This window comes from Mesocricetus auratus, unplaced genomic scaffold, assembly GCF_017639785.1.
Source record: "Mesocricetus auratus isolate SY011 unplaced genomic scaffold, BCM_Maur_2.0 Super-Scaffold_100172, whole genome shotgun sequence".
NCBI lineage: Eukaryota > Metazoa > Chordata > Mammalia > Rodentia > Cricetidae > Mesocricetus > Mesocricetus auratus.
This window is the reverse complement of record NW_024429253.1, coordinates 27,469-55,126: the sequence shown is the minus strand read 5'-3', so window position 1 is coordinate 55,126 and position 27,658 is coordinate 27,469. Positions and strand designations below refer to the sequence as shown.

At 51.4% G+C, this 27,658-nt stretch overlaps 1 protein-coding gene and 1 long non-coding RNA gene across 4 annotated transcripts; one reads left to right on the top strand and one right to left on the bottom strand.

Annotated features, from left to right (window-relative positions):
- Nucleotides 1–842: 842 nt before the first annotated feature.
- On the bottom strand, nt 843–27,658 carry Aif1l (allograft inflammatory factor 1 like). Of its 3 annotated transcripts, none has more exons than XM_040736888.1 (6): nt 25,966–26,200; nt 25,758–25,819; nt 13,768–13,834; nt 10,784–10,825; nt 6,399–6,561; nt 843–3,679 (listed from the first exon to the last, which is right to left on the bottom strand). In XM_040736888.1, the coding sequence occupies exons 1-6, from the start codon at nt 25,994–25,996 to the stop codon at nt 3,592–3,594; spliced, it is 453 nt and encodes a 150-aa protein (XP_040592822.1). In that variant the 5' UTR covers nt 25,997–26,200; the 3' UTR covers nt 843–3,591. The 3 variants fall into 3 exon arrangements, with proteins under 3 accessions (XP_040592822.1, XP_040592825.1, XP_040592824.1); XM_040736891.1 differs by lacking the exon at nt 25,966–26,200 and adding an exon at nt 18,088–18,231 and having other exon boundaries at nt 25,758–25,791; XM_040736890.1 differs by lacking the exons at nt 25,758–25,819; nt 25,966–26,200 and adding an exon at nt 27,320–27,658.
- On the top strand, nt 13,460–16,368 carry LOC110339614. Its single transcript, XR_002381662.2, has 2 exons — nt 13,460–13,842; nt 15,631–16,368. It is a non-coding gene; the product is annotated as an uncharacterized LOC110339614 (long non-coding RNA).

Below are 27,658 nucleotides of genomic sequence, written 5' to 3'. Positions count from 1 at the left end.
CCCTCTTGCCCAGAGCTGAAAATGAGGAGCAAAAGGGGCAAAAGATATATTTTACTTATTGTTTTCAAGGTAATCGTTTAAGAGCAAAAGCCATATCTACTTCACATCGCAATTTGTGCGTTAACTTCAGTGTCTCCTTTAGCCTTCAAGGTAATTTCTAGTCACCTGGGGGTTTGGTAACTTAATCAATAGCCAGTTATGGTGGTGCGTGTCTGTCATCTCAGCTCGTGGGAGGTGGAGGCCAGAGGACCAGGAACTCATGGTTATCCTCGAATGGCAATCTCTAACTATCCTGGGTTACATGAGACCCTGTTTGAATAAAAACCAATTGTTTAGTTAATGAAATAAGGGAATTCCACACAAAGCAGTTGCCAAATTATCCAGTGACTCTCAGCCAGGATGTACTAACTGATGTTAAAGCAATTTCTGGAATGATAAATGTATAGGTTTTCAGCCCCAGAAGACACATTCCCTCATGTGCTGTTTTTCAGCAAGCTGTTTATGTGCGCCAAGCCTCTTCTCATTATAAAATGACGTAAGTAGAAGTGGAGCCAGGCGTAGTGGCCGCATGTCTTCAATCCCAGCACGGGCAACCTCTGCGTTTGAGGCCTCCTGGTCCACAAAGCAAGTTGGGGCACAGCTAGGGCCGCTACACAGAGAAATCATGTCGAGACGCCCCCCTCCCCAACCCGGGCCAAAAAAGAGAAAGAAGTAGACATGGGTCGTAGGCTTATTCAGGTGAAGTCAACTGTCTGGCTGAAAGGGACACCCTCATTCAACTGGTACCTGTGTCCGCTAGCTCTTCTGAATTTACTGAGTCCAGAGAAACACAAAGACAATGGTAAGTTGATCTAGTTTATTTTAATCTGCAGCAGACGATATCCCATACATACACTCGAACACACATAATACCACTCATCCATATCTACCTGACACATGTCTCGAGTCGCAGGAACAAAGCCATACTTGGCTGTCCCTATGTGGCTGGTTACACCAGTTAGATTTGGTCTTTTTCGGGAATGATGACAGCTAGCTTCCCAAGAAAATTAAGCCCATGACCAGACAGGTTAAGTACCCTGGAGCCAATAGATACAGCTTGAAATATATGCAAACTCCTCCCCCTAAGGGTTATTCTTAAGACTTCCCAGGGACTCACAGGGTCCCCTCCCAGTTAGAGCACCTCTTCCTGTACCTTGCAGAGGTCCAGGCACACTCCTTTGCTCTCCTTTATGGAGGTGGTGTGTAACCTCATGAGTTGTGGACCCACTGAACCTGACTGGTTCTGCCTTCCTGTCACAGAGAGTTGGACACATTGAGTAGAGTCCAAGGTCCCAATCCAGCTGGAGAATGAGGCAAAAGGAATGGGGAGACATGCTAATCTTAAAATTAAAAAAAAAGCCAATCGATGAGGTGAGGGTAGGCAGGATTTTATATTTACAGGGAGGAATGCTGGGGTTAAACATCAACTAGACTACATCTGAAGCAGCTGTAAGGCTGAAAGTCAGCCAGTCATAGCAAAGAAAAGATCTCTCCTGAGCCGGACTGGTTGGGACCAGAGGATTAACCAGAGCTAGCCATTTCATGCTGTTTGCTTCATTCTCGAGGTGTTGTGGGATCAGCATCCTGGGTACTGGGCTGTGGGACTGGAAAACCACACTAGCTTATCAGTTCCCAATCTCTTTCCACTTAGGGTTTAAGCTCTCCTAACTCTTGCCAAGCCGTGAGCTGGCCGGAATCCCTGGGACGACAGGGTATTGAGCTGCCACTCTCTGCCCCCCATTTCCTAACATCACACTGTCGCTGACTGGGTGTGACTCCCCAGTAGACATAAATTTCGTGTGTCAGTCCATCTCACTGTTGGGTTCAGGACTCAGGGCATATAGTGGGGTGCTTAGTAAACGTGTTTGATAAATGACTGTCTTGTCCTGAGTGCCCAGAGTAAAAGATTTCAGAAAACAGGCAGAGTCGAGGCTGGGGTCCCCACTCAAGTAAGATGGGCCAAGTTTGATACTTCGCTGCAAGAATTCTTAGAAACGGTCTCTGAGGACCAGTCAAGAAGCTGTGGGGAAGCTGGGCGTTGGTGGCGCACGCCTTTAATCCCAGCACTTGGGAGGCAGAGGCAGGCGGATCTCTGTGAGTTCGAGGCCAGCCTGGTCTACAAAGTGAGTTCCAGGACAGCCTCCAAAACAATACAGAGAAACCCTGTCTCGAAAAACCAAAAAAAAAAAAAAAAAAAAAAGAAGAAGCTGTGGGGAAGACAAACTGCAGAGGTAGGCTTGGTCCTTACCCAAACCCCACTGCCAACTCGAAGGCCCTCGGGAGGGTGAGGCCTGACCCAAGGTCTTTACAAGAGATGGCATCTTCCTCGAGTGTCAGGCTGGGAGATAGTCCTCTTCACCCTTCCCCGGAGCTCCTGGGCTCCATTGTATACTCTCCTATCTCTAGATGAACCCCCTGACCTTTCATCAAGGCACGTAACTCCCGTAGGCCAGCAAGTGAAATGAGGGGACTAGCCCAGCTGAAACCTGCCAAGTAACCTCAGTCCAGTCCCCAGACTCCAGGGTTTGAGTGGCTTGAGAAGGAAGCTGTGCGTTGGACACAGCACACGTCAAGACAAAGCAGGAGGACTTAAAGCTTGTGATGGGTACTTGACAGATAACTGCTGACTGGGTGACTGAAGGAAGGACCAGTCGGGTAGGAACCTAAACAGCCGAATTTGGGCCATTTTATGACCAGACAGCTTGCCACTCTGAGACTCGTCATGATCACATGACTGCTCCTCTGTGGGCGCCCTCAGCACCCTCCCTGGGAGTGGGGCTTCCCTAAGCCACTCTCTTCACCTGTGCCCTAGCAAGGGACATTGGAACTGCACCATCCCTCTGGGTTGTCTGCAAAGGTGCGGTCGAGAGAGTGAAGCCAGAAGTCCCTTCTGGTTCTTCTGAAGGACGCTGCGGTGGTCGCTCTTTCCTCCCCACCTTGAGTCACGTCAAAGAGGACAGTCGCAAGGACCAAGGGGAAGCAGTTGTGTCTGTGAGGCACTCATGAACCCTGGAAGCATGAAGTCGTGCCCTGGAGCTTTGTGCCTGCTCAGGATCTTCTGAGAGTGGGGGAAGAGAGGGACCCACCAGGGTCAAACCTGCAGCCTGAATTTAGCATAGAAGCCTAGAAAGAGGCTGGGCAGTGGTGGCACACGCCTTTAATCCCAGCACTTGAGAGGCAGAGGCAGGTGGGTCCCTGTGAGTTCGAGGCCAGCCTGGTCTACAGAGCGAGTGCCAGGACACCCATGGCTATTAAAACCAGAAAACAAACAAACCTAGAAAGATGAACTGATGGATGAGACCCTCTTCAGACATGGGACTCAGATTCACAGCCTCCATGCCCTCTCTAGTTTTTGGTTTGATGTCAGCCCTTCCGTATAGGGAAGGCAGGGCAGCAGGAAGCAGAGAGGAGGGGCCCTGAGGCCAAGATTCCCCAGTTTCATTAAGGCAGGTAACATGTGCTAAGACAAAACACAGACAACAGATCACAACACATTGAGAAAGCAGGGAGAGCAGAAGGGGGGACGGCAGCCCGGAAGGTCCAAGTGGGTCCTCAGGGCAGGCTGGCAATGTCTCTTTCTGGAGGCGGGCCAGCTGGCTTTGGGCTGCTCTCATTGGCTTTTCCTTCGAACATCATGACCCTGGTTTAGAGATGAAGAAAAGAAAACAAAAACAAAGGGTTAAGACTCTTCCCCTCATGAGGAGATCTCCCCAGCCTTGACTCTGCAGGGTCCTCAGCAAAATTCCCTCAAGGCTATTTCGGGAAGAGCCTCATGAAAGATCACACAGGCTGCTATGTGGAAGGTGCTGGCGGTCCTATTTCACAGAGGAAAAAGATGGGGTACAAAGAAACTCCTCCACTGCTCAGGTGAACAAGGGACAACCCTCTAGGCCTCTGGCTTCCAGACCCATGCCCTCCTTTTTCCTAGCTGCTTGTAGAAGAATGGGTTGGGCCAGAGCTCAAGAATCCCATTAGATCTTTAAAAAACTCCTCATTGACTGGTCAATGGTGGCCTTTAATCCCAGGACTTGTGAGGCAGAGGCAAATGGATCTTTGGAAGTTCCAGGCCAGTCTGATCTCCACAGAGTTCCAGGCCAGCTAGAGCTACATAACAGAGAGGCCCCATCTCGAAGGAATGAAGGAACAAAGACCGGCCTACCCTGCCTCAACAAAACCAAACCAAACCAAACCCTTCCCCACTGTGCTACAAGTCCAGTCCACTCTAAAGGAGACTATGCAGATTTGATGAGGGGTGTTTCTCTTATTGGTTGATGAATAAAACGCTGACTGGCCAGTAGTGAGGCAGTAGGCCAACACTAAATGCAGTCTCCCCAAAAGAGGAGACTGCCATTTTCAACCTATGAAGATGGAGGTTTCTGTTCTGCCTAGTCCTGCAGTTGATTAGCCCCAAATAAACACACAAAGACTTATACTAATTTATTAACTGTTTGACTTTGGCTTAGGCTTCTTATTAGCTCTGTCTTAATTATTAACCCATTTCTATTAATCTATGTATTGCCACAAGGCTGTGGCTTGCCCGGGAACCCACCATGTTACTCCTTCAGCAGCATCACATCTGTCCGCCTTTCTCTCTCCTCTCCCCAGAATTCTCCTCAACTTGTAGCCCTGCCTATAATTCTGGCCTGCAGGCATACGTGCAGTACAGGGTACTGTGTATATAATGAACAGAGAGGGGGGGGGGAGGGGGAGAGAGGGGGGAGGGGGAGAGAGAGGGGGAGGGGGAGGAGGAGGAGGAGGAAGAAGAAGAAGAAGAAGAAGAAGAAGAAGAAGAAGAAGAAGAAGAAGAAGAAGAAGAAGAAGAAGAAACCCAGTGTAACAAAATGCTATTTAAAAAAAAAAGACAGAGGCCGGGTGGTGGTGGCGAACACCTTTATTCCCAGCACCTCTTTGAGTTCGAGGCCCAAAACAATACAGAGAAACCCTGTCTCGTAAAACCAAAAAAAAAGAAAAAAGAAAAAAAAAAGAAAAAAAAAAAGACAGACAGGCAGAACCCTAGGGTTCGCTCTCCAGGCAGCCTATTTGGCAAGTTCCAGACCACCAAGAGGCCCTGTCTCAAAGAAAAACAAACAACATGTTCATACAAAATGGGCTCGGAAGCCAGTCCCTTGACCATCTTGGGCCTCGGTGAACGCCTTGAATGACTGTGTGCATGTGTGTAAAAGCCAGAAAACAGTCTCGGGAATCACTCCTCAGATGACTCCTTTGTTTGTATTTGTTTGTTTTGGTTTTTTAAGGTTCATTATGTACACAGGCATACACATACAAGGAAAAGAGCCAGAGTTCAAGGACCAAAGATAACCTGCTCAGGATCATTAGGGAACAGGGAACAGTGTCAGGATTAAAACTAGAGTTGACTTTTTCCAGGAGGGAATGGTGAAAGGGGTTTGAGATAGATAGGTCTCAGGTAACCCAGGCTGGCCTTAAATTTGCTATGTAGCTTAGGATAGCCTTGAAACTCCTGTCCTTCCTGCATCTGCTGCCTTAGTGCTAAGAATACAGAGGTGCCCTACCATACCCAGCTAGAGCTGATTACAGACTCTGTCAACTAACAACAACCAAAAGAGTAGGAATATGCTTTACAAAGGAGGAAACCGATTCAGAATATGTTGACAATCGGGGTAGGGTGTAGCAAAATGGCTAGAGCATTTTCCTGCCATGTACAAGGCCCTGGATTCGATTTCATGCATCTCATACAAAAGGAAGGGAGGGAGGGAGGGAGGGAGGGAGGAAGGGAGGGAGGGAGGGAGGGAGGGAGGGAGGGAGGGAGGAGTGAGTAACCATAGGTCCAGTCTGATACTGCATGCCTATAATTTCAGCACTTGGGAGGCTGAGGCAGGAGGATTGACACGACTTTTGAGGCAAGCCTGGGCCACCCAGAGAGTAACTGACCAACCAGGGTTACATGGGGGTACACAGTTAAGACTCGGGAAAATCCCATCTCAAAAAATTAAAAAAAAAAAAGCCAGGTAGTAGTGGCACACACCTTTGTTCCCAGCACTCGGGAGGCAGAGGCAAGTGGGTCTCTGTGAGTTCGAGGTCAGCCTGGTCTAAGAGTGAGTTCCAGAAACAGCCAAGACTACATAGAGAAATCCTGTCTCAAAAAACCAAACCAAAACAAAAAGACAGGCAGTGCTGCCATCATTTTTGTCATCCGTGAAGCCTCCAGTCTTGGGGTTTACCATGCACCCCAATGCAAACTAATCTCTCCAGGTAAGGAAAACAGGCTCAGAAAACTCCTGCTCCTCACTCAGCACAATGATGAAAGTGTCCTAAGCCTGGGGCCTCTCCCCACAGGAGGTCCTTGCCTCTGAGACCCCATGGGATGAGGAGGTACTCACAGTTTGAGGACAGCTGACCGTTTGCCCAGCATCATATTCACAAAGTCTCGGTAGGAGATGGTGTCGCTGACACCCCCTGTCACCTCTGAGATCATCTTCTTCATCTCCAGGTGGGTTTTGGGGACCCCCAGCTTCTCCATCATCCTCTTTAAAGACATCAGATCTGCCAGGAGGAAACGCAGATCTATTGAGTGGAGACAGGACACTGAGGCCTGCAGAGAGCCAGAGAATGGCCCATTTCTGCACCACACAGTTAACTGTGACCACCTCTCCCTGAGGGCTGCAGCCAGCGATGATTCCCTTGGGGAGGCAGTAAAGGCTAGTAGGTGGGGACCTGGACTTCTAGAGTCAGACTTGGACTGGGATGCCTGAGGAAGACTGCTTCACCTCTCTGGGATGAGGGATGACACGTGTCTGTTACCACAGCAGCTGGAAGGCTGGGATAGAAGGATCACTGCAAGTTTTAGGCTAACCTAGGCTACATAACGAGGAAGGCCTAGGGAGACGGCTCAGTCAGTAAGTTGTGCAAGCATGAGGAACTGAGTTCAAAGCCACAGAACCCTAATAAATACTCAGGCACACCACACTGGCACAAGCCTGTGATCCCAGGGATGGGGAGACAGAGACAAGAGGATCCCAGAGACTCACTTCCAGCCTAGCCAAGTCTATAAGCCTCAGGTCCAAAACAAAGAAGCAAACAAATAAGTAAATAGGAAATCAACTTAAAAGACCCTGATGCCAACCTCTATTCTACACACAGCCACACACAGGTGCACGTATATAAGTGTGCTCACACACTTGAACACACACAGACCCATCAACACAGTTGGTTTGAAGGAAAAAGAAAAAGGAAGAAATTGTTTTTAGGCTTATGTAGACATGATATATTCCATGCTCTCCCAGTAGGTCCTCTGTGTTAGGGTGAGCCAAGGTGCTTGAGAGTTATTCTGACCCTGAGCATTGAAAGTCCAACTTTCTCTGGCACAGCTCAGCAGAAACCATTGCCACCTGCCACTTCCATTCGGCTGTTGGAGGACTCTCCCGAGGTTAGAAAGGACAGGGAGCCAAAATAGCCCTTAGAGCAGGAAAACAAAAGACAAAATAGAAGGAAATAAGGGAGGCACCAGAAAGTCATTCCACCGCAGGGGAGCTCACCAACATCTGAAGCTATCTCCTAGGAATTGCTCACAGTGAACAATGGATCAGCAAGCCAGGACTCACAGGGACAGACCCTGGGACTGTAAGCAGGGCTGAGGTAGGCTGAGGTAGGCTCCTCCGTGGAAGAGCGGTCAGGGCACACACTGCCCACCAAACTTAAAACTGGCAAAAGACATGTGGCATGGGGCTTCTGAATGCCCTGACCCACCGTGTCTTTTTCACTGGTGAGATTTACCCTACAGATAACCAGTGAGGGGACCAGGTCCATCTGGAGTGATGGTCACTGTGAGCTGATCAATGACAGTTAAAACAGAAAATAATAGGTTGGCAAGATAGCTCAGCAAGATGGGTAAAGGTGTCTGCTGCCAAGTCTGACACACTGAGCTTGATCCCTGGAACCCACATGGTAGAAGGAGGGACTTGACTCCCTCAAGTTGTCCTCTGACCATCAAACACATGCCGTAGTAGACCAGCCCCGACACGCAAATAATAAATGTAATTAAAACTTTTTTAAACTCAGAAAGAGTAACCCAAATGTGGAAGTGCAGGCCTGTAAGTGCATCCTGTGTACCAGGAAGGCTGAGGAAGGAGGATGGCTTGAGGCCAGCCTGAGCTATGTAGTGAATTCTAGGTCAGCCTTGACCAGAAAAACGAAAACCCCCAAAACCCGCTGAAGACACAGCTTAGTTGGTAGAGTGCCTACTATGCACGTAGCCCTAGATCCATCCCTTACCCCATATAAAGCGAGCAAGGTAGTGCACACCTGTAATCCCCACACTGGGACAGAGAACGATCAGACATACTGAGTTACAGGCCAGCCTGGACTACCAAGAGACCCGCCTAAAAACAAACACACGCACTCATCTGAAGTCTGAAATTCTAAAAGTTGGCTGAATGCATCTGAGTCCATTCGCGCAACGGACTACCTTGGGCGGGGACAGAGCAACAGAAAACCTGTTCAGCAGCAAAGGCGCGGCTGAGCCCACACCTCTCTGAGTCCTGCTTTTCTCATCCACAAACTGAGGGTGAGCAGCCAGGACGAGATGGTCCAGCCCTGCTGGTGAAGATCAAACTACAGTTTCCCACCAGGATGTGTGCCTGGACTTTCGTGCCTCTGTCAACCCATGGCGGGAAGCAATGGGTTCTGCTGGAGCGGAGAGGCAGTGTCTACACCCCTGTCAACTGCAGGACAAGGGACAACGGCGGGCACAAAGCAGACTTGGAGAGACTGAGGCAGCAGTCCCTTGGCCCAGGAGGCAAGCAGACGCTGCAGGCCTGGCTGGGATGGAGCCCTAGGTCCTAGCGTGGGAGGTGGAGGACCCAGCAGGGAGGCACACCATGAGGATTGTCAGGTAGTAGAGCTAGGTCAAGACATGGAAAGATGGGAGGCAGAGGCAGGCAGATCTCTGTGAGTTCGAGGCCAGCCTGGTCTACAGAGTGAGTTCTAGGACAGCCTCCAAAACAATACAGAGAAACCCTGTCTCGAAAAACAAAAAAACAAAAAAACAAAACAAAAGGCATGGAAGGAACCAGGGTGGGCTGGGCTTGAGGCAGGATAGAAAGATAGAAGATGAAGGGGTTTGAGGAAGGAGAGGAGCCCCTTGGCCCTGAGGACATCCCTGAAGTCACATACAGGCAGAGTCAAGAATTTCAACCCGAATGACAAAAAAAAAAAAAAAAAAAGAAAGAAAGAAAAAGAAAAAGAAAAGAAAATGAACATGGTTGTGAAGACTTCCTGAATAGAGGCAGTATTCCAGTCCCTGAGAGATTCCTATCAGACACACAGAACAGCAGGCCAGTCGTGCTCACCGTCGGAATGTGTGTGACCCCTGAGGTTAACTTTACCAGCACACCCTGTTGTCTGTTCTGAGAAAAACCTCCCAGACAAGATCACAAGCTCTGTTTACAGTCGGAACACATCTTGACCTCCTAGTGACCTGTGATGGTCAGAATTCATTGACCTTTGTGACCTACACTCCTATCTTTTTAGCCCCTATAAAACCTCACTTAGGACAAGACAAATCCTTCAGATTTTTTACTTAATCTTTTAAACTTAGATATTTATTATACCCTTTGAATAAAGTAATCTCAAAGATCACCAAAATCATATAAATAACTATTGTTAAGCTACTCCTTCCTCTCTTGGAAGCTTCTGTCTTGTGTAACTTTCTCTTAAGAAAACTACTCCTTCCACTACTTTCTATTTTTTTATTGTTTTAAGAAATTACGTGTATGTGTGTGTGTGCACATGAGTACAGTGCCCACAGAGGCCACCAGAAGGTGCAAGACTCCCTGGAGCTGGAGTTAACAGTTGTCTGTAAGCCACCTTATATGGGTGCTGGGAATCAAACGCAGGTCCTCTGCAGCTGCAGAGACATCATTCCAGCCATATTTATTTTTATGTATATGAGTGTTTGTTTGTTTGTTTGTTTGTTTTATGTGCACTGTGTGTGTTGTGCCCTCAGAGGCCAGAAGAGAGTGATAGATCCTTCGGAACTAGAGTTATGGTGAGACACCAGGGGACTTCTGGGAAATGAACCCTGGCTGTCTGGGGGGGCGATCAGTGCCTTTAGTCACTGTTATCCCTCCAGCTCCCTGCCCCTTATTTTTTTAATGAAGTGAATTTGGAATTTACTAAAAAGTTTTAACATGGATTCAGTCATGACCATTAAGAGAAGGAGGCGGCGTCAGGGATAGTGGGAGACCCTTCTACTGACAGTGGATCTGCGATTGCAGGTCAGCCATAACTACATAGCAAAACCATGTCGAAAAATAAAAGATAAGTTTAAAAAAATGAAGGAGGGAGGGAGAAAGGAAGTTAAGAGAGGAGCCATAGCCAGCATGATGGCTAAGTAGGCGAAAGTACCTGCCACCAGGCCTGACAACCTGTCTGATCCCAATCCCCAGAACCTATGTGGTAGCAGAGAATCGACTCCGGTTAACTTGTGTCTCCCCCCCCCACACACATACACATATAACAACTCATTCCGAAATTCTTTTTTTGCTGAGTTAATCAAGACCCCAGTGCCCCCCCCCCCCGCCTCAGTGAAAGTCTCTGAAAAGAATTCAGTATTGCCCTGTGTCCCCTGCTGCTGCTAGTGACAGGGTGGCCAGAGCATTGGTCCCATTAGGGACATATTAGGGTGTTCTTCAGTCTCACCCCGTGCCCCTCACCACACCAGCAAGGCTCTTTGGATCTCAAGCCTCAACACCAAGGTTTCACTCACCAATCTCGCCTTCATTGTTCAGGTCAAACTCCATGTATTTCTCTGGAAATCACAAGCAAAAGCTGCCGTTAGTTTGGAGGCCACAGCTCTCCCTGCAGAGCCCAGTGACTCCCTAGAGCTGACTACATCCTTGGGGAGCCCTTGACACCCTCCCCAGCCAAGGAGTCCTGTCATCTTAGTTCTTGTCTTTGGAAGACAAAAAACTTCTCCTGATACCAGGTAGGCAAGAGTCAGCTATGATGGGGCTGGAGAGATGGCTCAACAGAGGTCCTGAGTTCAATTCCCAGCACCCATATGGTGGCTCACAGCCATCTGTAATGAGATCTGGTGCCCTCTGCTGGCCTGCATGCATACATGCGGGAGGAATGCTGTATAAATAATAAACAAACAAACAAATAAATAAATCTTAAAAAAAAAAGAATCAGCTATGAGGCAACTATAGTGCACGTTGGTAGCCATCTCTCCTGATGGTCACAGTCTTCCTTTGTGGCTAAATATGCTAGGGGATCCAGCTTGGCTGTTCTTGATGTACAAGGGCACCCAGAGACACACGCACGCGCGCACGCACACACAGGATCTGCATCCTCAAAAGATCAAATGCCATTACATTACTTTATATTACTTGTAAAATATATTATATTATTCATATATATACTACATGCTATTGTATCATGGGGTTGATACTAGCCTCCCCTCCCCTGTGGGATTTTCAATACGCTCATGGGAATACCCTAAAATGAAGATCTGATCTACTATAATTTGGATTTCCTTTCCCCATGAATATGCCACCCACCTCATGAATATTCATAAAAACTTCTTTGTATTCTACAAAGCAAAAGCCCACTCCAATCTCTCTTTGGAATGTTTGCTTTGCTCCGTCTTGATGAATCAAGTTCTGTTTAAACTGTCTACATCTCTTGGTTGAATTTTGTGTGTGTGTGTGTGTGTGTGTTTGCATGTGTATGATGTGTGCGTCTGGGCATGCATGTATGTGGAGATCAGTGAACCACTTTGAGACGTCACTTCTCTTCCCTCTTTCCATGGGTTCAAAGGATTGAACTCAGGTGTGTGTGGGGGGGGGTGTGGCCAATGCTTCTGTCTGCTGAGCCATCTCACCATTACTGGACAGAATTCTTTCTAAAAGAACCAGAATCTACAATATTCCTGCTTGCACCATTGACTTACAGGCACCCTGAGGGAAAGGCAGAAATGGGCCATGCTGACCCTAAGGAAGAAGGCAGCTTCCTCAGAGTAGGTTGCAAAGGGAAACAAATTGTGCCCTTGGAGACTTGGACCTAGAGGTGTAGGGAGGGATGGTAGTGGGGCAGGCCTTGGGGTGCCTCCAAGTATCCCAGGAGGTGCTGATGAGCAGGTAGTACAAAAAGCCAGGCTCTGAAACTGAGAGAAGGCTCCAGGGCCCACCCCAGTTCAGAGATGCAAGTGTGGGACCCAAAGCCGGCTGGCCTTGCGATAGCAACTCCCAAGTCAAAGGTTTAGGGAGCCCAGCAAGGAAGGTGGTGTGAGCCAGTTTGATGTCTTCTAACCAGGGGAGTGTGTCAGCAAGTTCTTGTGTAGCTTTGGACATGTCACCCCTACCTCAGCAGAGCAGACCCTCGTGGTCTATTCTGCACCACAGGGAAACCAGAATGAAAGGCGCCCTGCCCCTGCCCCGAGCCAGCCCCTCAACAGGAGTGTCCAGGCTTGCTTGGGCCCCTCCTCAGGACCTCACTCCACTGCCAATGAATGGCTTGAGGACCTTTGGGTCTTTCCCTTTCCAGCTAAACTATACTTCCCTAGGACTCCCTGCTCAACACATCCAGCCTGACCTCCCAATGAAGATATGACTTCAGACCCCAAGATCCTGTTTTCCTTCCTAGAACCCTCCGCAATGAGGAATGGGCCCCTGCGTCCTGTGTATACCTGTCCTGCAGGCCTGCTCTGCTCCCCACTCCATGATACATCAGTTGAGATCTGGGGCTCTAGAGACAGACTGACTGACAAGGGTTGAAATCTCAGCTCGGCCCTAAGTGAGCTATGTGGCCCTCTGCCAATAATCCTACCTCCCCAAGCCTGAGTTTGTTGGTCTGTAAATGAACAGTTTCACCATCTGCCTAATAGATGGGGAGGGGTCAGCTAAGCGCGTTGTCTGTTGTTGAACAGGGCTTTCCATGGGTTGACATTCAGCACCTGCCAGCCACCATTAATTTTACTGCCATTTAGGTCCTGGCCAAGACAACTGCGCTGTGAGCCAGACAGGCAGGCAAGGCACATTGGCAGGTACTTGGCCTTGGGATGGGAAGGATGCCCAAACTGCAAACACTTGGGAGAGGGAAGGACCTCCTGGATATCCTCTGTAGAGCTCAGGGTTCCCATCCCCCAAGTGCACCCCAGAGGCAGGAAAGGTGGGTCTGCCCATTCCTTGTGTGCCCAGGCTCCTCTCCTTTCGAGCCACTGGCAGAGGACCAAGCACCAGAGCCCCGAACAGAGGAACCTTTATACTGCCCCTCTCCCCGCGCAGGCTCCTGAGCCCTGTTTTCCTTTCATGCTGTGCTGTTGGGATTCAATGGGCAGAAACTCTGCCCCCCTGCCCCACTGTAGCAACACAAATGTCTATTCTCCACAGGGGCTCCTGAGAGGCTCAGCCAGGGAGGGGGAGATGCAAGGACAGCTCACAAAGGGGAGATTGTGTGCTGGGGTCCTGGGAGTGCGCAGGGCCTGGATGGGAGGAGAGGAGCCAACCTGAGCCACACTGAGAAGCCACGGGGCTGGGCGGACAGAGGGCAAGGCCAGAGCAGGCCTGCAGCCAGGGGTCCCCAGAGGAAGGCAGAGGAAGGAGAGGCCTGCCCCTGCCTCGTGGGGGACCCATCTCAAAGCCTGATGGGAAGTGCGGCATTCTGGATGAATCCCAGTCCTGTGGGGCCACGGAGCCCTGCGTGCTGTGGGCTGAGGGAGCAGGCAGTTCTTCCGGGGGCAGTTGGGCTCACCTTTGAAGGCTGCAAGCTTTTCTGGCAGGTTCTCTTCATCGCTGTACTTCTGGTCACAGAGGAACTCCTACAGAGGTGAGACCACAGTGCTGAGCCAGGGTTGGGGGCAAAGGTCACCTATAAGCAAGCCACGCAGGGTTCACCCCAGCCTCCTGTGAATCCTCAAGGCAGATCCACAGTCACCCTACCAAGGAAGTGTTCTCTGCAGCTTGGGGGTGGGGCTTACCAGGGGTTCTACTCTAGGGGACCTTCAGGGTCCCCTATGCTATCCCCGGGACATCAAGCTCCCAGGATCTGGGAAGCTGTGCACTCCTGAGACAGCTACCAAGTGACCTCTGTGTGTTCACCGGACCAGTACCTTTCCCCCTCAGGTGAGCAACAAGGCTGAACTAGTCCTTGCGTCTGCAGGATGACATGGAAGCAATGAATGGCTTGAGTTCACTGACTAAAGTTACCCTTTCCTCCACCCTCCCCTATGAAATGAGGGTTAATCCCTGGTGTGATTTGCTTCCCTTCAGAAGCTACAAAAGACAAACATTCCTTTCACAGCTGGATGGGTACTGTGGGCAGTTGCCTTCAGGGGTGCTCAGGCACACTGGCTCTCCAGACCTCCCAGCAGCCTCAGGAGGTCTCTTTTACAACTGAGGAAACTGATGCGCACTCAGTAAGAAACCCTGCCGAGCTCCACCATGAGTATTTGAGCCGCCTTTAACCACAGCATTGAGAGATGTGGAGTGCAGGCATTTCATTTTTCACATCTGGTCTCTCATTTATTTATTTAACTTTACTTTCTGTGCATTAGTATGGAGGTGTTAGATACCCTGGAACCTGAGTTACAGACAGTTTTAAATTGTCATGTGGGTGCTTGGATTTGAACCCAGGTCCTCTGTAAGAGCAGTCAGTGTTCTTAACAGCTGAGCCATCTCTCCAGCCCCCAGTCTCTCTTCTTAAAGCAAAAAGCTATCCCAGCTCTTGGGAGGCTGAGACAAGAGGATGGCATGTTCAAGGCTAACCTGGGCTATGTATCAAGAGTCTGACCTAAAACAATAAAGAGCTGGAGAAATGGTTCAGCATCTGAGTGTACTGGCTTCCCTTGCAGAGGATCCAGGGTTCAGTTTCCAGTACCCACATGGCAGTGCACAACCAGTTCTAGTCAATCTGATGCCCTCTTCTGGCCTTCATAAGTACTGCATGCACGTGGTGCACATACATACATACATACATACATACATACATACATACATACATACAACTTTTTAAAAAGCAACACCAAAAATTATGCTACCTATAAGTGCTTGCACCTGAAAGGGCAGGGGCGGTATCAAGATATCTTAGTACACATTTGCCCAGCTTGTATCAAGCTAGGTATCTGGACACAGCAGGCATGTTCCCGTCCATGTGTTTAGACTGAGCCCTGTTTCCTGTGGACCACACCGCCACTTATCCTTTCATTCATTGATTCACTGGGTGTTTCCTGAGGGACCACAGCCTGAATGCACTTGTACTGTACTGCACTCAGGCATGCAGGGGGCTTGAGGGGCTAGAGAGAAGGTTCAGCTGGTAAAGTGCTTGACACACACATGGAGACTGGAGTTCCACCCCCAGTACCGAGTCCCAAGCCAGGTCAGAGAGCATGTGCCTGTAATTCCCAGCACTTCTAAAGTACAGGTGGGAGGAGCTCTGGGGGCTTGCTGGCCAGACAGCCTAGCCGAATCCCAAAGTAGCCGGCTCTGGAGGATCGACTCCAGAGCAAGGTTGACCTCTGACCCCTACACACACGTGCACACTTGTACATACACTTGTATGTACTCACACACCTAGTGACACTCAGATTAAATGTGCCAATATGTTTCTAAATTCCAGATGTCATTTTTCCCACTAAACGATGTCTGGCGAAGGAGAGCTCACCCACCCTACGGTCTATTGTGAACCCGGCAGACAGAGATGACAGCACCTAAGTGGCCTCTGCGGGACCTCCTGCAGCTCGGATCCCTATGCTCACCCCAGTGTGCTGACGGGAGAGGACAGCCACCCGCATGTGGCTCCCCAGCCACTCACGCTCTGATTCCACAGGCCGGAGCTCAACCAGAGGGGTTACACAAGATGTCTAGCCCACGTAGCACCGAGGCAGTATGGGAGGGATGCTCGGCCCAGTCCCAGGACCCAGCTGGCTCCTGGCAGCTCCCACCTAGCTGGAGATGGAGCCTTCTCCCTAAGGAGCCAGGACTGTCCCCTTCCTGCTGGCTGCATGGAGAGTGGTTTTTCCTCCAGGCCCCCTCTCATAGCTCTTTGCCAAGCTCCCCCATTACCATACCAAAAGTGGGACAACTCACTCTTGTTGGTGACCCCAGCAAACGAAGTAACTCTCAGGGTCCTGATCCCTCATCTGCCCACGTAGGGACAGGTTAGGTCAGTGGCTTTTAGACTCCGGGGTAATGAAGACGAACGGCATTAAAAAGGGGGAGAGACCCTAATTAGGTCTGCCAACTCTCTCCTTTGCCAAGTAAAGGCCTCTTAAACAATGGCCACGGACAGTTACCATGAGTACAGCAGCCAATCAGTTCTGAATTGTAACATGGCGACTGCTTAAGCCTCTTCTAACTCACTGTGTCTCTGTGTCTTGTCTGCATCACCAACGCCTGGAAAGCCCTATGGGGTGGAGCTACACAAAAGCACAAGGAAGGGGCTGAAGAGACCTCAGTGAAGTGCTTGCCACACAAGCCTGAGGGCCTGAGTTCAGTCCCCAGCACCCGGTAAAACCCAGGCATAGCAGTTACTCATCCGTAACCCGAGTGCTGGGGAGGTAGACACAGACACAGGAGGATCCCTGGGCTCACCAGCCGGAGGGCTCATCTGACCAGACTGATGAGCTCTGGTTCAGTAAGAGCCTGTCTCAAACATAAGGTGGGTGGGGAGGTGGTGGTGCATGCTTTTAATCCCAGCACTTCGGAGGCAAGTAAGTGAGCTGCTATGAGTTCGAGGCCAGACTGATCTACATAGAGTTCCAAGCCCAGCGGAGATATACAGTGAGACCCTGTCTCAAATCTCTCTCTCTCTCCTCTCCTCTCCCTCCCTCCCTCCCTTCCTCCCTCTCTCTCTCTCTGTCTCTCTCTCTCTCTTCCTCCCTCCCTCCCTCCCTCTCTCTCTCTCTCTCTCTCTCTCTTCGTCCCTCCCTCCCTCCTTCTCTCTCTCTCTCTCTCTCTCTCTCCCTCCCTCCCTCCCTCCCTCCCTCCCTCCCTCCCTCCTTCCTTCTCTCTCTCTCTCTCTCTCTCTCTCTCTCTCTCTCTCTCACACACACACACACACACACACACACACACACACACACACGAGGACCAGCACGTGGCACCTCAGGGGAGAGACCCAGAGGGCCTGCCCCCGCTCCCACACTATGTGGAGAAACCCAGAGGGCCTGCCCCCGCTCCCACACTATGTGGCAGGCAGGCAGGAGTTCTGCCCTCCACCCCCTCAGACAAGACAGTCAGGCAGGGCTGGGAGCAAGGGCCAGGTACACTCTGCAGAAGAGGCTAACAGTGGCTCCCTCTCACTGGGCTTTCAGATTGCACTCAGACGACGTGGCAGGGGTGGGGTGTGTTTTGATGATCTCCTTTAGGCAGAGAACACCATTTTTAAAAGCACATATCTCCATCTTGCATATTATCCAATTAATGTGTTCCCCCTCTGCCACGTGTGGTGGTGCACACCTTTAATCCCAGCACTTGGGAGGCAGAGGCAGGTGGATCTCCATGAGTTTGAGGCCAGCCAAATATACACACACACACACAAAAAAAACCCTGTCTCAACCACCTCCACAATCTGAGCCGATTTTCCACACTACCTCCTGTTTGTTGAGCTCACTCCCACCCCAGGACCTTTGCCCCGGCTCTGTCCCCCTCCAGAGTGAACTTCCTCCACACATCGGCAAGATGCTTCCCCCTCAAGTAAAGACCTGGATCATCAAGGCTCTCCCACAAGCCACCTACTTTAACATGACCCAGCCTGTCCACAAGTCTGCCTCTGCTTCCAATCCACGTGACCGTGCCCTGACTCTTCCGTCCCATGGAACGAACGGTCCCTACACAGTTTCTGCCGCTGCTGCTTTCTTCAGACACTGCCCATTGCCCAGCTGCCCTTGTGAGAACACGGGGTCTGCAGAGCTGGTGCTCAGTTAAGCGTTTGGGAAAGAGTGGGTGAGCAGAGACCCCGAGAAGAGGAACTCCCCCAGTCTCATCACTAGCAAATGCCTGAGCTGGGACTGAGCTCCAAGACCAGGCAGCCTGGCCTTTGTGCTCGTCCACAGCTGAAGAGCAGAAGGCATACTTGGAAGTCGGCACGGGGAGGTGGGTCCCAGGACGCGTCTGGCAGCCTGTGCCCTCTGATGCTGGCTGGTCAGCTTTCAGCTTTGACTGAACCTGAAGTCGCCATGGAAACACACCTCAGAAGGAACGTCTGTGAAGGTGTTTCCTGAGAGGGAGAGCAGAGAAAGGACGATCCCACCCTGAATGTGAGCAGTCCCCGGGGTAACCTAGAGCCCTAGACTAAATAAAATGGGGGAAGGAGGCAGCAAGCTGAGCGTTTCCTGCCTGCAGATGCAACCCACCAGCCACTTTGCAGTCCTGTGGCATGCCTTCCCGCGGGGGTGGGTGTCCCTTAAAACTGTTAGGCAACATAAACCCTCCCTTCCTGAAGCTGGCTTTGTCAGATATTTTGTCCCAGCCATGAGAAAAGCAACACAGAGATGCCCAGCGCCCTGCAGTGGCCAGCCTAGAGCAGGCATTCATTGGGTCAACAACTGTTTACAGAATGCAGAAACCTGCCATTTGTCCCACTGTTTCCTCCAGATTCCTGGGGGAAATAAGCAGTTTCCCAAAACTGTGGCTGTGTGTGACAGATACTGGAGTGGACTCTGGGAATGGATCCACAGCCTCCTTTGGAGCCAACAGTGACAAATGCTTGAGCCACCAGAGTGACCAGAGTGGGGAAAGCAGCTGACCGATTCATGTGTGGGTAGGTAGCCCTGGGTAGGGACAGCTGTGTCCTTAGCTGGGGGCAGAGGAGACAGGCGTGCAGGAGGCAGGTGGGAAGTCAAAGGCTAAGGAGATAGCTTTCACGGTAGTTCCGGGCTTGGGATTCTTAGTTCTTGCTCAAGCACAGTTCTGGTTCCCTTCCCCGAACTTCCCGACATCCCCCCTCCAGGGGAAGCTGTGCTCAGACGCAGGTACCCTTGAGATGGACCTTGAATCCAGGCTATGGAGAGAGATAACAGCCAGCCTTGACATTTAGAAGAAAAGCAAAATAACGGACAAGGGATGAACTGGGGTCAGAGTGTCCGGATGTAATTCACGCAGCCACTGTGTGAAAGTTCGTGTCTTCATCTGAGTCTCAGTCTCCTCGTCAGAAGAGTAAGAAGATCCTAGCTGCCCTCTAGGCTTGGCGAGGGACCTAGTGTGGCCAGTGACTGCCTGACACCAGTCAATATTGAAGGCTTGCTAGGAATTTAACACGTTCTGTGTCTAATTGTCAGCTGAAAATCATCCCTAACCTTGTCTGACCTGGGGGCTGCAGATGTCTCATTCCCCCTTCTAGGTACAGATGGGAAGAGAAACTGGGCAGGGCCACTGAACTAGTTCAGGATTACAAAAGAGCTGCACCCCCACCCGGCCTACATCCCTAGGCCATCCCAGCTTCCTCCTTGCCCCAAACAAGCAGGTGGTGGCCAGGCCACAAATTTCAGGGAAAAGAAATACTACAAGGGTGGGGTAGGGATGGGTGGGGTGTCATCTTTTCCGAGACAACAGGTCATTCAGGGAAGATACCTCCAAAGCTCTTAGGAGTTGGAGGTCCTGTCCCAGTGGCTGACGCAACCCCCATCTTCTTTCCCAATCCAACCTATTGTCCCAAAGATAAACTTTTCAGGAAACACAAGAAGCTAAAATATGAGGTGGCAAACAGGATGTGCTAGAGTGGCCTAAAACTTCCCGGGAGGCTTGGGAAGCCGGCAGATTGAAGTATCGCCTAGCAGAAGAACCCAGGAGGGACTCAAGGCATCTGGATTGTGCTCCTTGGCCAATAACTGGGGAAACTGAGGCCCCCAGGGACCAAGCTCCCCAAAGTCATAACGGAGGGACTCCAGGTTCAGAACATTGGTTAAGACAAGGAAGGGGTGGGTGAGCCGAGTTGCCTGGGCGCTGTCCCAGGTCCCCCATCTACCAGTGCTCTGTGGCCCTGACTTACTTTGCCACAACTGGGCCTCAATTGCCTCCTTTATAAAATTTGAGGCCACAGTGACAGACCTTCACGGCTGCTATAAGGATTAAAGGAACTCCATCTGGTGGAAGATGACATATATAAAGCTAGCCTTACTGTCATGTGTCAGTCATCACCCATTTCCCCAGCCACACCCAGAAAGAGAGAGGGCCCACCCATACAAGACGACCTCCAGAGGAGGCTGGCCCCTTTGGTCACCCTTCCTCAAAGGCAAGCATCTCTTAGTTCTCAAACTCCTGGCTTACAAGACTTGATACAGGGCTGCGCCCCCATCCCAGCCCCAGCGAACAATGCTGGCAGCCACCGGGGCTCTTGGCTGTCTTGGCCAACAACCTGAGATAAACAAGGAAGTATCTCTCCCTCCACCCTAGCCCCATCCCAAAGGCCCAGAGACTGGAGGGGTTAGGTCCATGAGCAAGAATTTAACACCAGCTGGGTGTGGTGGAGCACACCTGTAACCTCAGCACTCCGAGGTAAAGATGGTCGGATTAGAAGCTCAAGTCTCTCAGGTACAAAGTGAGTCTCAGGCTATCCTGGGTAATACGAGACCCTGTCTCAAAATTAAAACAGAAACAAAGCGACAAAAAACTCAAAAGCACCAAAGCCTGGCAAGTCCAAGGTTCTGATTCAACTCCTTTCCCAAACATTTTAGCATGTTCAAGGCCCCTTGTTCCTGGCCCTCCCAAGTCGTCTTTACATATCAGCTGCATGGGGGCTGAAGACACAGAGCGTCATCTCAAATGCAGGAGGCTCTGGGTTCGATCCTCAGCAGCATTACAAAAAGAAAAGGTGAGATGACATCACAATCCTAGGAGCCAGCCAACGAGTTAGTGGCTGATGCCCTGCAAGTGCCAAGGACAGGCAGCAACCATGCCGGGATCCTGTGGCCTCTGACACAGCCCACAGGCTCTCAAAGGGTCAGGCCACAAACGCCCAGCCTGGCACCTGTTGAGCAGCAGGAACCTGTAACAAACACCCACAAAGACAGCAGGCTCACATTCCCCAGAGCCCTTCTGGGGACTTATCCGGACACCGTGTTCTTGCCAATAGTCAGGCAGCTAAAGAAAAACACCCCAGTGACCACGCACATAAAGCACACCTCACAGAAATTCCATCTCCAGCTGCCTGTGACATGGCCACAGCAAGGTCACAACTGGTCAGACCTGCAGGGGACACTGAATCCCCAGAGGCTCATGTGACCCTTATCACCATCTCCTTTATAATATATTAAGGCAAGAGCAAGAGAGACGGCTGCCCTCAATGCCAGCGGGCAAGGACAGAGCGGTACTGCCAGAGACACAGGAAAAGACACACCTGCACAGTCTCCTGGGTCAAGTCTCAGAGGCCCCATGTGGCTGGGAGAGCAGGCAGGCAGGAGAGGAGACAGTCACTCTGAACAGAGATCCCCGTGCCCCAGCCTGCACCCTCCCAGCTTCCTTCCTGGGTGGCAAGCAAGCACTGAGATAACCAGTAGGCACCTAAAGGGGACAGGGAATACGGTGTCATTCATCTGACCCAAGAGGGCAGAGACATGGGGACAGCAACCAGAGATCCTCATCCTACACAAGCAAGGGAGGCCTGTGGCACCTCAGAGCAGTAGCCACCTGGTGGACTGGGATCAGAGCAGGCCCCGGATGATGTCTAGAGTCAGACAGACTTCATCTGAGCCCCTTCCTTGGCTGAGTGACCTGGGCAGGTGACTTCACCAGGCTGGGCCCTACATTTCCTTATCTCCAAGACGGGGTCATCATCCGTGCCCCAGAGGGATGTTCATCACCGAACTCACATCCTCATGTGTTCAAAGATCCTGGCCAATCACAGACTGAAACTGAAGCGCCCCCCCCCCCAGATCATCCCCAGTGCACAGGCACTCAAGGGGTAGCCAGCCCAGCCCCATAGCTTCTCTAGGTCCCTTTGGGAAGACAGAGGAAATTTCTCCCACTGCCATATAAGGCTGGGCCTGGCTGGCCTGGGGTCACCTACCATGCCATCAGGGCGTGGGGAATGCCAGCTATGTGGAGGGAGTAGGAGGCCCTTGCCTGGTCCAGCTTGCTCCAGTAGTGCTGACATGTACACACCCACAGAGTGGAAGGGGGCTGGGTATCCGCAAAAGGGGTCACTGAAGCTCAGAGCCGAGGCAAATATATAATCTGAGTTCCACTGTGGCTGGGTTGGTTTTGTTTGAGGCAGGGTCTCCCTCTGTAACCCAGGCTGACCTGGGACTCATAACCTACCTAGTTGATTTCATGACAGGCACACACCACCACCTCCGGCTAAATTGTGGCTGTTTAATCTCAGGCAATTAACTTCTCTGAACCCGGTAGTCATAAAATGGGAATGATAGGCGGATCTCTGTGGGTTCGAGGCCAGGACTGACAGCCTCCAAAACAATACAGAGAAACCCTGTCTCGTAAAACCAAAAAAAAAAAAAGGGAATGATAGCGCCTACACCGTACAGTGTTAAGAGTGAGTATTCAACAAGCCTGGTGCAGCACCAGCACACTCCAAGGAACCAGAAAATGATAGCAGAAACCAAAATGTGGCTCTTGAGATAGTTCAATGGGTAAAGGTATTTGCTGCTAACCCTCATCACCTGAGTTCAATCCCCGGGACCCACATGGTAGAAGGGGAAAATCAACTCCTGTGAATTGTTCTTTGGCCTTCAGACACAGCCTGCAATTGGCGTTTGCTGCACACACACATACACTCAGCCTGTGGTGTCTGCTGCACACACAGATACACTAATAAGCTAAAGGAATTTTAAAAATATTTTTGTTATTGTTTTTATTCAAGACAGGGTTTCCCTGTGTAGCCCTGGCTATCCTGGAACTCACTTCTGTAGACCAGGCTGGCCTTGAACTCACAGAGATCCACCTGCCTCTTCTTCCTGAGTGCTGAGATTAAAGGTGTGTGTCACCACCACCAGACAACAATAATTTTTAAGGAAAAAACTAAAAAGCTGCATTCTGTGTCACTCCCTGCCTCTTCTCCCCCTCAGTATTCTCTGACCCCACCAGAGTGTTAGACTTTGACTCTTGTCTCCCTTATGATAACAATTGCTAAGACTGAGCCACCTTGCTGAACACAAAATGCCACTCACTCCAGGGATGGGGAAAAGCCCTAAGGGAAACTGGAGTATTGGTCCAGAGAATCTCCCTAGAGCTGGGCTCTGCCCCAGACAGCAGCTGGTGGTGCCCATGGTCACACAACCCCCGTGTCGTGAGTCACGAAGTGGTGCCTGTATGGTTTCTTGCTTAGATGGGAACAGCAGGCACTGCTCAGTTCAGCCCAGCTCAGCATTCCAGAATCCCCACTCCAGTGGGCAGTGAAGGTGTTCTCCAACAGAAGACGGTCTGACTGTCAACACGGCTCTCTGGAATATTCTATTCTGAGGACTTCATTGCAACCATGGCCATGGGCCAACCAGAATGGGACCCTCAAGCAGAGACACCCAAAACTGTTGAGTCTGTCCATCTCCTGTTGCAGGGGTTCAAAAGGAGTGGGCCCACTGCTCCCACTGTCGGGAAGAGAGCAGCTGGTACCTCCCTGGCATACCTCCATGCCTGCTCCCCATACCTGAAGACGTCACACAAACTAATGGTGATGCTCACAACAGCCAATGCTGTGCATTTCACACACATCATCTGGCTGAAAAAAAAAATCACTACTATTATCTCTTGCTGGCAAGGGAGGCTCAGTGGGGTGAAGCAGCTTGCTGAACTCACAGAGCCAGTGCCTGGCAGTCTGCCTCCTGGCTCTGACTACAGTGTAGTCACCTAGGCCTATTGTAACGCAGGAGAAACTCAACCATCTAGCATGACCCCCTAGGAACCCACACTCTGGATTATACTACAGCCCCATAGTGCCAAAGCTCCTGTGGAAGACCTCAAAACGGCATCCTGCAGCAAAGAGACATTAGGTTGCAAGCTATGCCATCACTCCTGTGTGGGATGGCTCAGATGCCTGCCCTCCCCAGGTATTTGAAGTCCTGAAATAGTTAGATCACAGCTTCTACTAGACCACTCTGCAGGGCCAGTATGGTCCAACAATCTGCTGCCCCCCCCAGCCACAGGCCCTCCCCCTTATGAGCCACCTTCCCATCCCACCCCACCCCCCAAGCTTCCGTCTGTATCCCCAAGGGTGGTGTCAGTACAGAAAGCCCCACGGTCTTAGCACTTTTGACTCCTCTAACGGAGGTCAGCTGATGCCCATCTCCAGCTGTCTCTGTTGGCTATGGGTGGAGTCAGCTAGCACAAAACCTGCCTAACCAAGTGGCCCAGGGGGCTGTCTGAGGTCATGGTCCCAGGTTCCTGTCCAGAAAGCAAAAGCAGCCAAGGCTGAGGTGGTGCTGAGGGGCCTTCCAGAAGCCCAGCAGGCCCACCAGGAGCCCAGCCAGATGTGCACAACCCCTGAAGCCATGCTTTAAGACAAGCGCTGAGGAGCATGGGAAGGGTAGTATAAGAGAGTCCAGAGCCTTCCAGGGACTCCTGGAGCTGCTTGGTGGGAAGAGATGCCTATCTAGGTATAGGCTGTGTATGGAAATGAAGACAGGGATAGGGAGGAAACACTTCAAGGGATCACAGCCCCCACATCTCCAATGACCTCCAGTGTGCTGACCCAGCTCCCCACCAGGGAGGAACCTTGCTTGTCCCCTTGGGTACACCAAGACCAAAGGGAAAATAAGGGGAAATGCCTAGCCTGTGTCAGTCGGTTCCCTTTGCCCCCTATGTATTGATAACTCACTCAAAGGTAGTGTGCTTGCCTAGCATGGAGAAGGTCCTGAGTTTAGTCTCCAGTACAGAGAGAGAGAGAGAGGGAGAGAGGGAGAGAGGGAGAGAGAGAGAGAGAGGGAGAGGGAGAGAGGGAGGGAGAGAGAGGAGAGAGAGAGAGAGAGAGAGAGAGAGAGAGAGAGAGAGAGAGAGAGAGAGAGAGAACTCTATACCCCAGTGGGATGTCTCTCTAGAGCCAGACCCCCAGATCACGACCAGCTCGGCTCCAAGCCTTACTGAGCTCACAATGTGAACCTGCGGGAGGTGAGAAACCCTTACTGTAGACATCATGTCTGAACCCTGATTCTGGGAACCGTAAAGCCACAGACAGTGCCACCTCGGTGCTTTGCCAATCCAGGAGGCCCTGACACCTTTCTTTATCTCCTGGGATCTACAAGCTCAGTAGCAAACTACGGAGCTGCTATTGTGTGTCTGGCAGCAGCGGAAGGATTTCTTTCTACAACTTCCCTGGACCGGTTTAAAAAAAATAAAAAAAAGGCAGTCCCTCGGGCAACTTTTCTAAAAGCTGGTGGAAAAGAGCTGTGTTGGAGGTGGGAGGCGACAGGGAAACGCCAGGATCTGCCAGCCAACCCCCAGTGTTAAGTTCCGTGGTCCATAGAGACAGCACTGGCCCAGGGGTCCCTCCTGGCGCCAAAAGCCTTCGGTGGTTCCCAGCGGACTCCCGGGAAGCCTCTGCCCGCCGGCACCGGACTCTTTCACCAGCCCCACCTCCCTCGTCAGAGTGTTACTACTTGCATCCGGAGACCGCAAGGCAGAGAGCTAAGGGGTGGAGTGGACTTACCTGGAGTCGAGGCCACACGGCAGGGGGCAGAAATGCAACTGGGGAAGGCCAGGGATGGGGGAGGAAAGGACTGATTTTTGTCTGGAGGGGATGGAGAGGCACAGTGGGGCGCAAGGAACCTGTACGCTGTCGCCCGCGGTGGCGCGGCTTACCCGGTTGATCTCCTCCAGCCGCCTCTCCTGCTGAGCTTTGAGCAAGCCGAACGCCTTCCCTCCTGCGGGAGACAAAGAGGCAGCGGGGAAGCGAGGCGACCTCCCGGGCCACGCGCCCCCTCCGAGTTCCCGCGCGTGCCGCGCCGCGCGCACAGGTGACGACCGGGGGACGCCGGGCGCGGGACAGCGCTGGACAGCAGGCGCCTACCTTGGAACCTGTTGCTGACCGCGACCGACATGGTGTGTACCCGACTCCGGCCAAGGCGAGGGACGACGGGGAGGAAAGCGCGCCTGGTCCAGAGTTTCGGCGGCGTGTGGCGATGGGACCCAGGGGCGGAGGGACCGCGCGGCCGGACACACCCCGCCCCGCCGGCGGCCCGCCTCCTGCGCCCCTCCCCGCGGTCGCGCGCGCCCGGGGCATCAAAGCAACTGTTTCGCTGGACGCCTAGCCCGCCGCCGCCCCTCTACTGGAGGACGCAGAAAATGCACAACGGGACCGCCCTCTCTCCTGTCACCAGAAGAGTCAATGTCACAACTCAGTGAGAAGTTTGTGACAGAGCTGTTTGTGAAGATCAAGTGCCAACAGAGGCTGTCACCTTGCTGTCGCCTTTGCCCAGCAGTGCCACTATGATACCAATTAAATCAATTAGATAAATGTATGTGTTGATTTAAAAAAAAAAGACTTTATTGGGCGCCCACGGTTACCTGACGCTTGCCTCTGTGTGTGTCATCCCCCAACCTATGCCCATTTGAAAGAAAAGTCTGGAAGCTGAAGCCTGGAACACAACTCCTCTAAGAGGATAAAGAAAACAGCTGGTGACTACAGATGAAGCCAGGCCGTGCATTCTAGTGTCCAATCCGATCTTCCTCCAATTGCTAAACTGTGGACACGGGCAACAGAGCAGGATTTTCCTGCCCAGAGGAAGGAGACTCCACCACCCGAAGTACATCTCTGGGGACTGTATCCAGGAATTCCCCTTCCCCAGACTTGTCTCAGGTCTGGGATCCTGGGACCAGATGATTGTTTTTTGTTTTTCTCCTCCGGGGGGAGGAAAATGTTCAGGCTCACAGAGAGAGGAGCCATACAGAATGAAATGGGGCTAAGCTGAGCTAAGATGCTCAGAGGGCATGGACCCCTGCTCCTACGTCACTCCCTATCCATTCACCCCAAGGTCTGAACCTGGACACTTGATCCAAGCTCCCTACCGAGCAGAATGTGGGAAACAGGGGCAGGGACTGTGGAGTGTAGAAGTAGGACTGACAAGGGCTTGGGAATTCAAAACAGCATGGTAGTATTCCCTCTGAAAGTTCAGGCAGGAACTGGGCTCAGAACAGGGCATTCATTGGTCCAGTCTCATAGCTAGTTGGGTTAGCTGTTGTGTGCCAAAACCTTTCACAAAATGGGGAGATGCAACACACACCTACTCACCCCAGTTAGGGAACCCAGGACAGATCCAAGTAGGGATATCACCAAAGTCCAGCTTGGTGAACCAATGAGTTTTATTGGGGTTACTTACAAGAATATGGGTGAGGGGTTGCTTACAGGAGAAGAAATGACTCACAGACAGCTGCATCACCAAAGCCCTCTGCTGCATGGGTGACAGCTCACAAAGCTGGGCCCCGGACACACTGCTCAGCCTGCAGACAGCTCAGTAAGGTTGCATGGAGAGTGTCCCTTCCAGACACCTCAGTTGCTCTAGTCTCTCCGGCAGCTCTTCTTGTTATGAGAGCTTTGCAGGGAGGCTCTGCTTACCCTGTCAGGGAGGGGCCTAGTGAGTCTGGTCAGTTTCAGGGAGTTTCTGAAGCTATTGGTTTTGGTTATTTAGCTCCCTACTTTAGGCGCTGCCCTGCAGGACGGAATGTTTTAACCTCAGAGGAGACTTGTTACACAACAGCTGTTC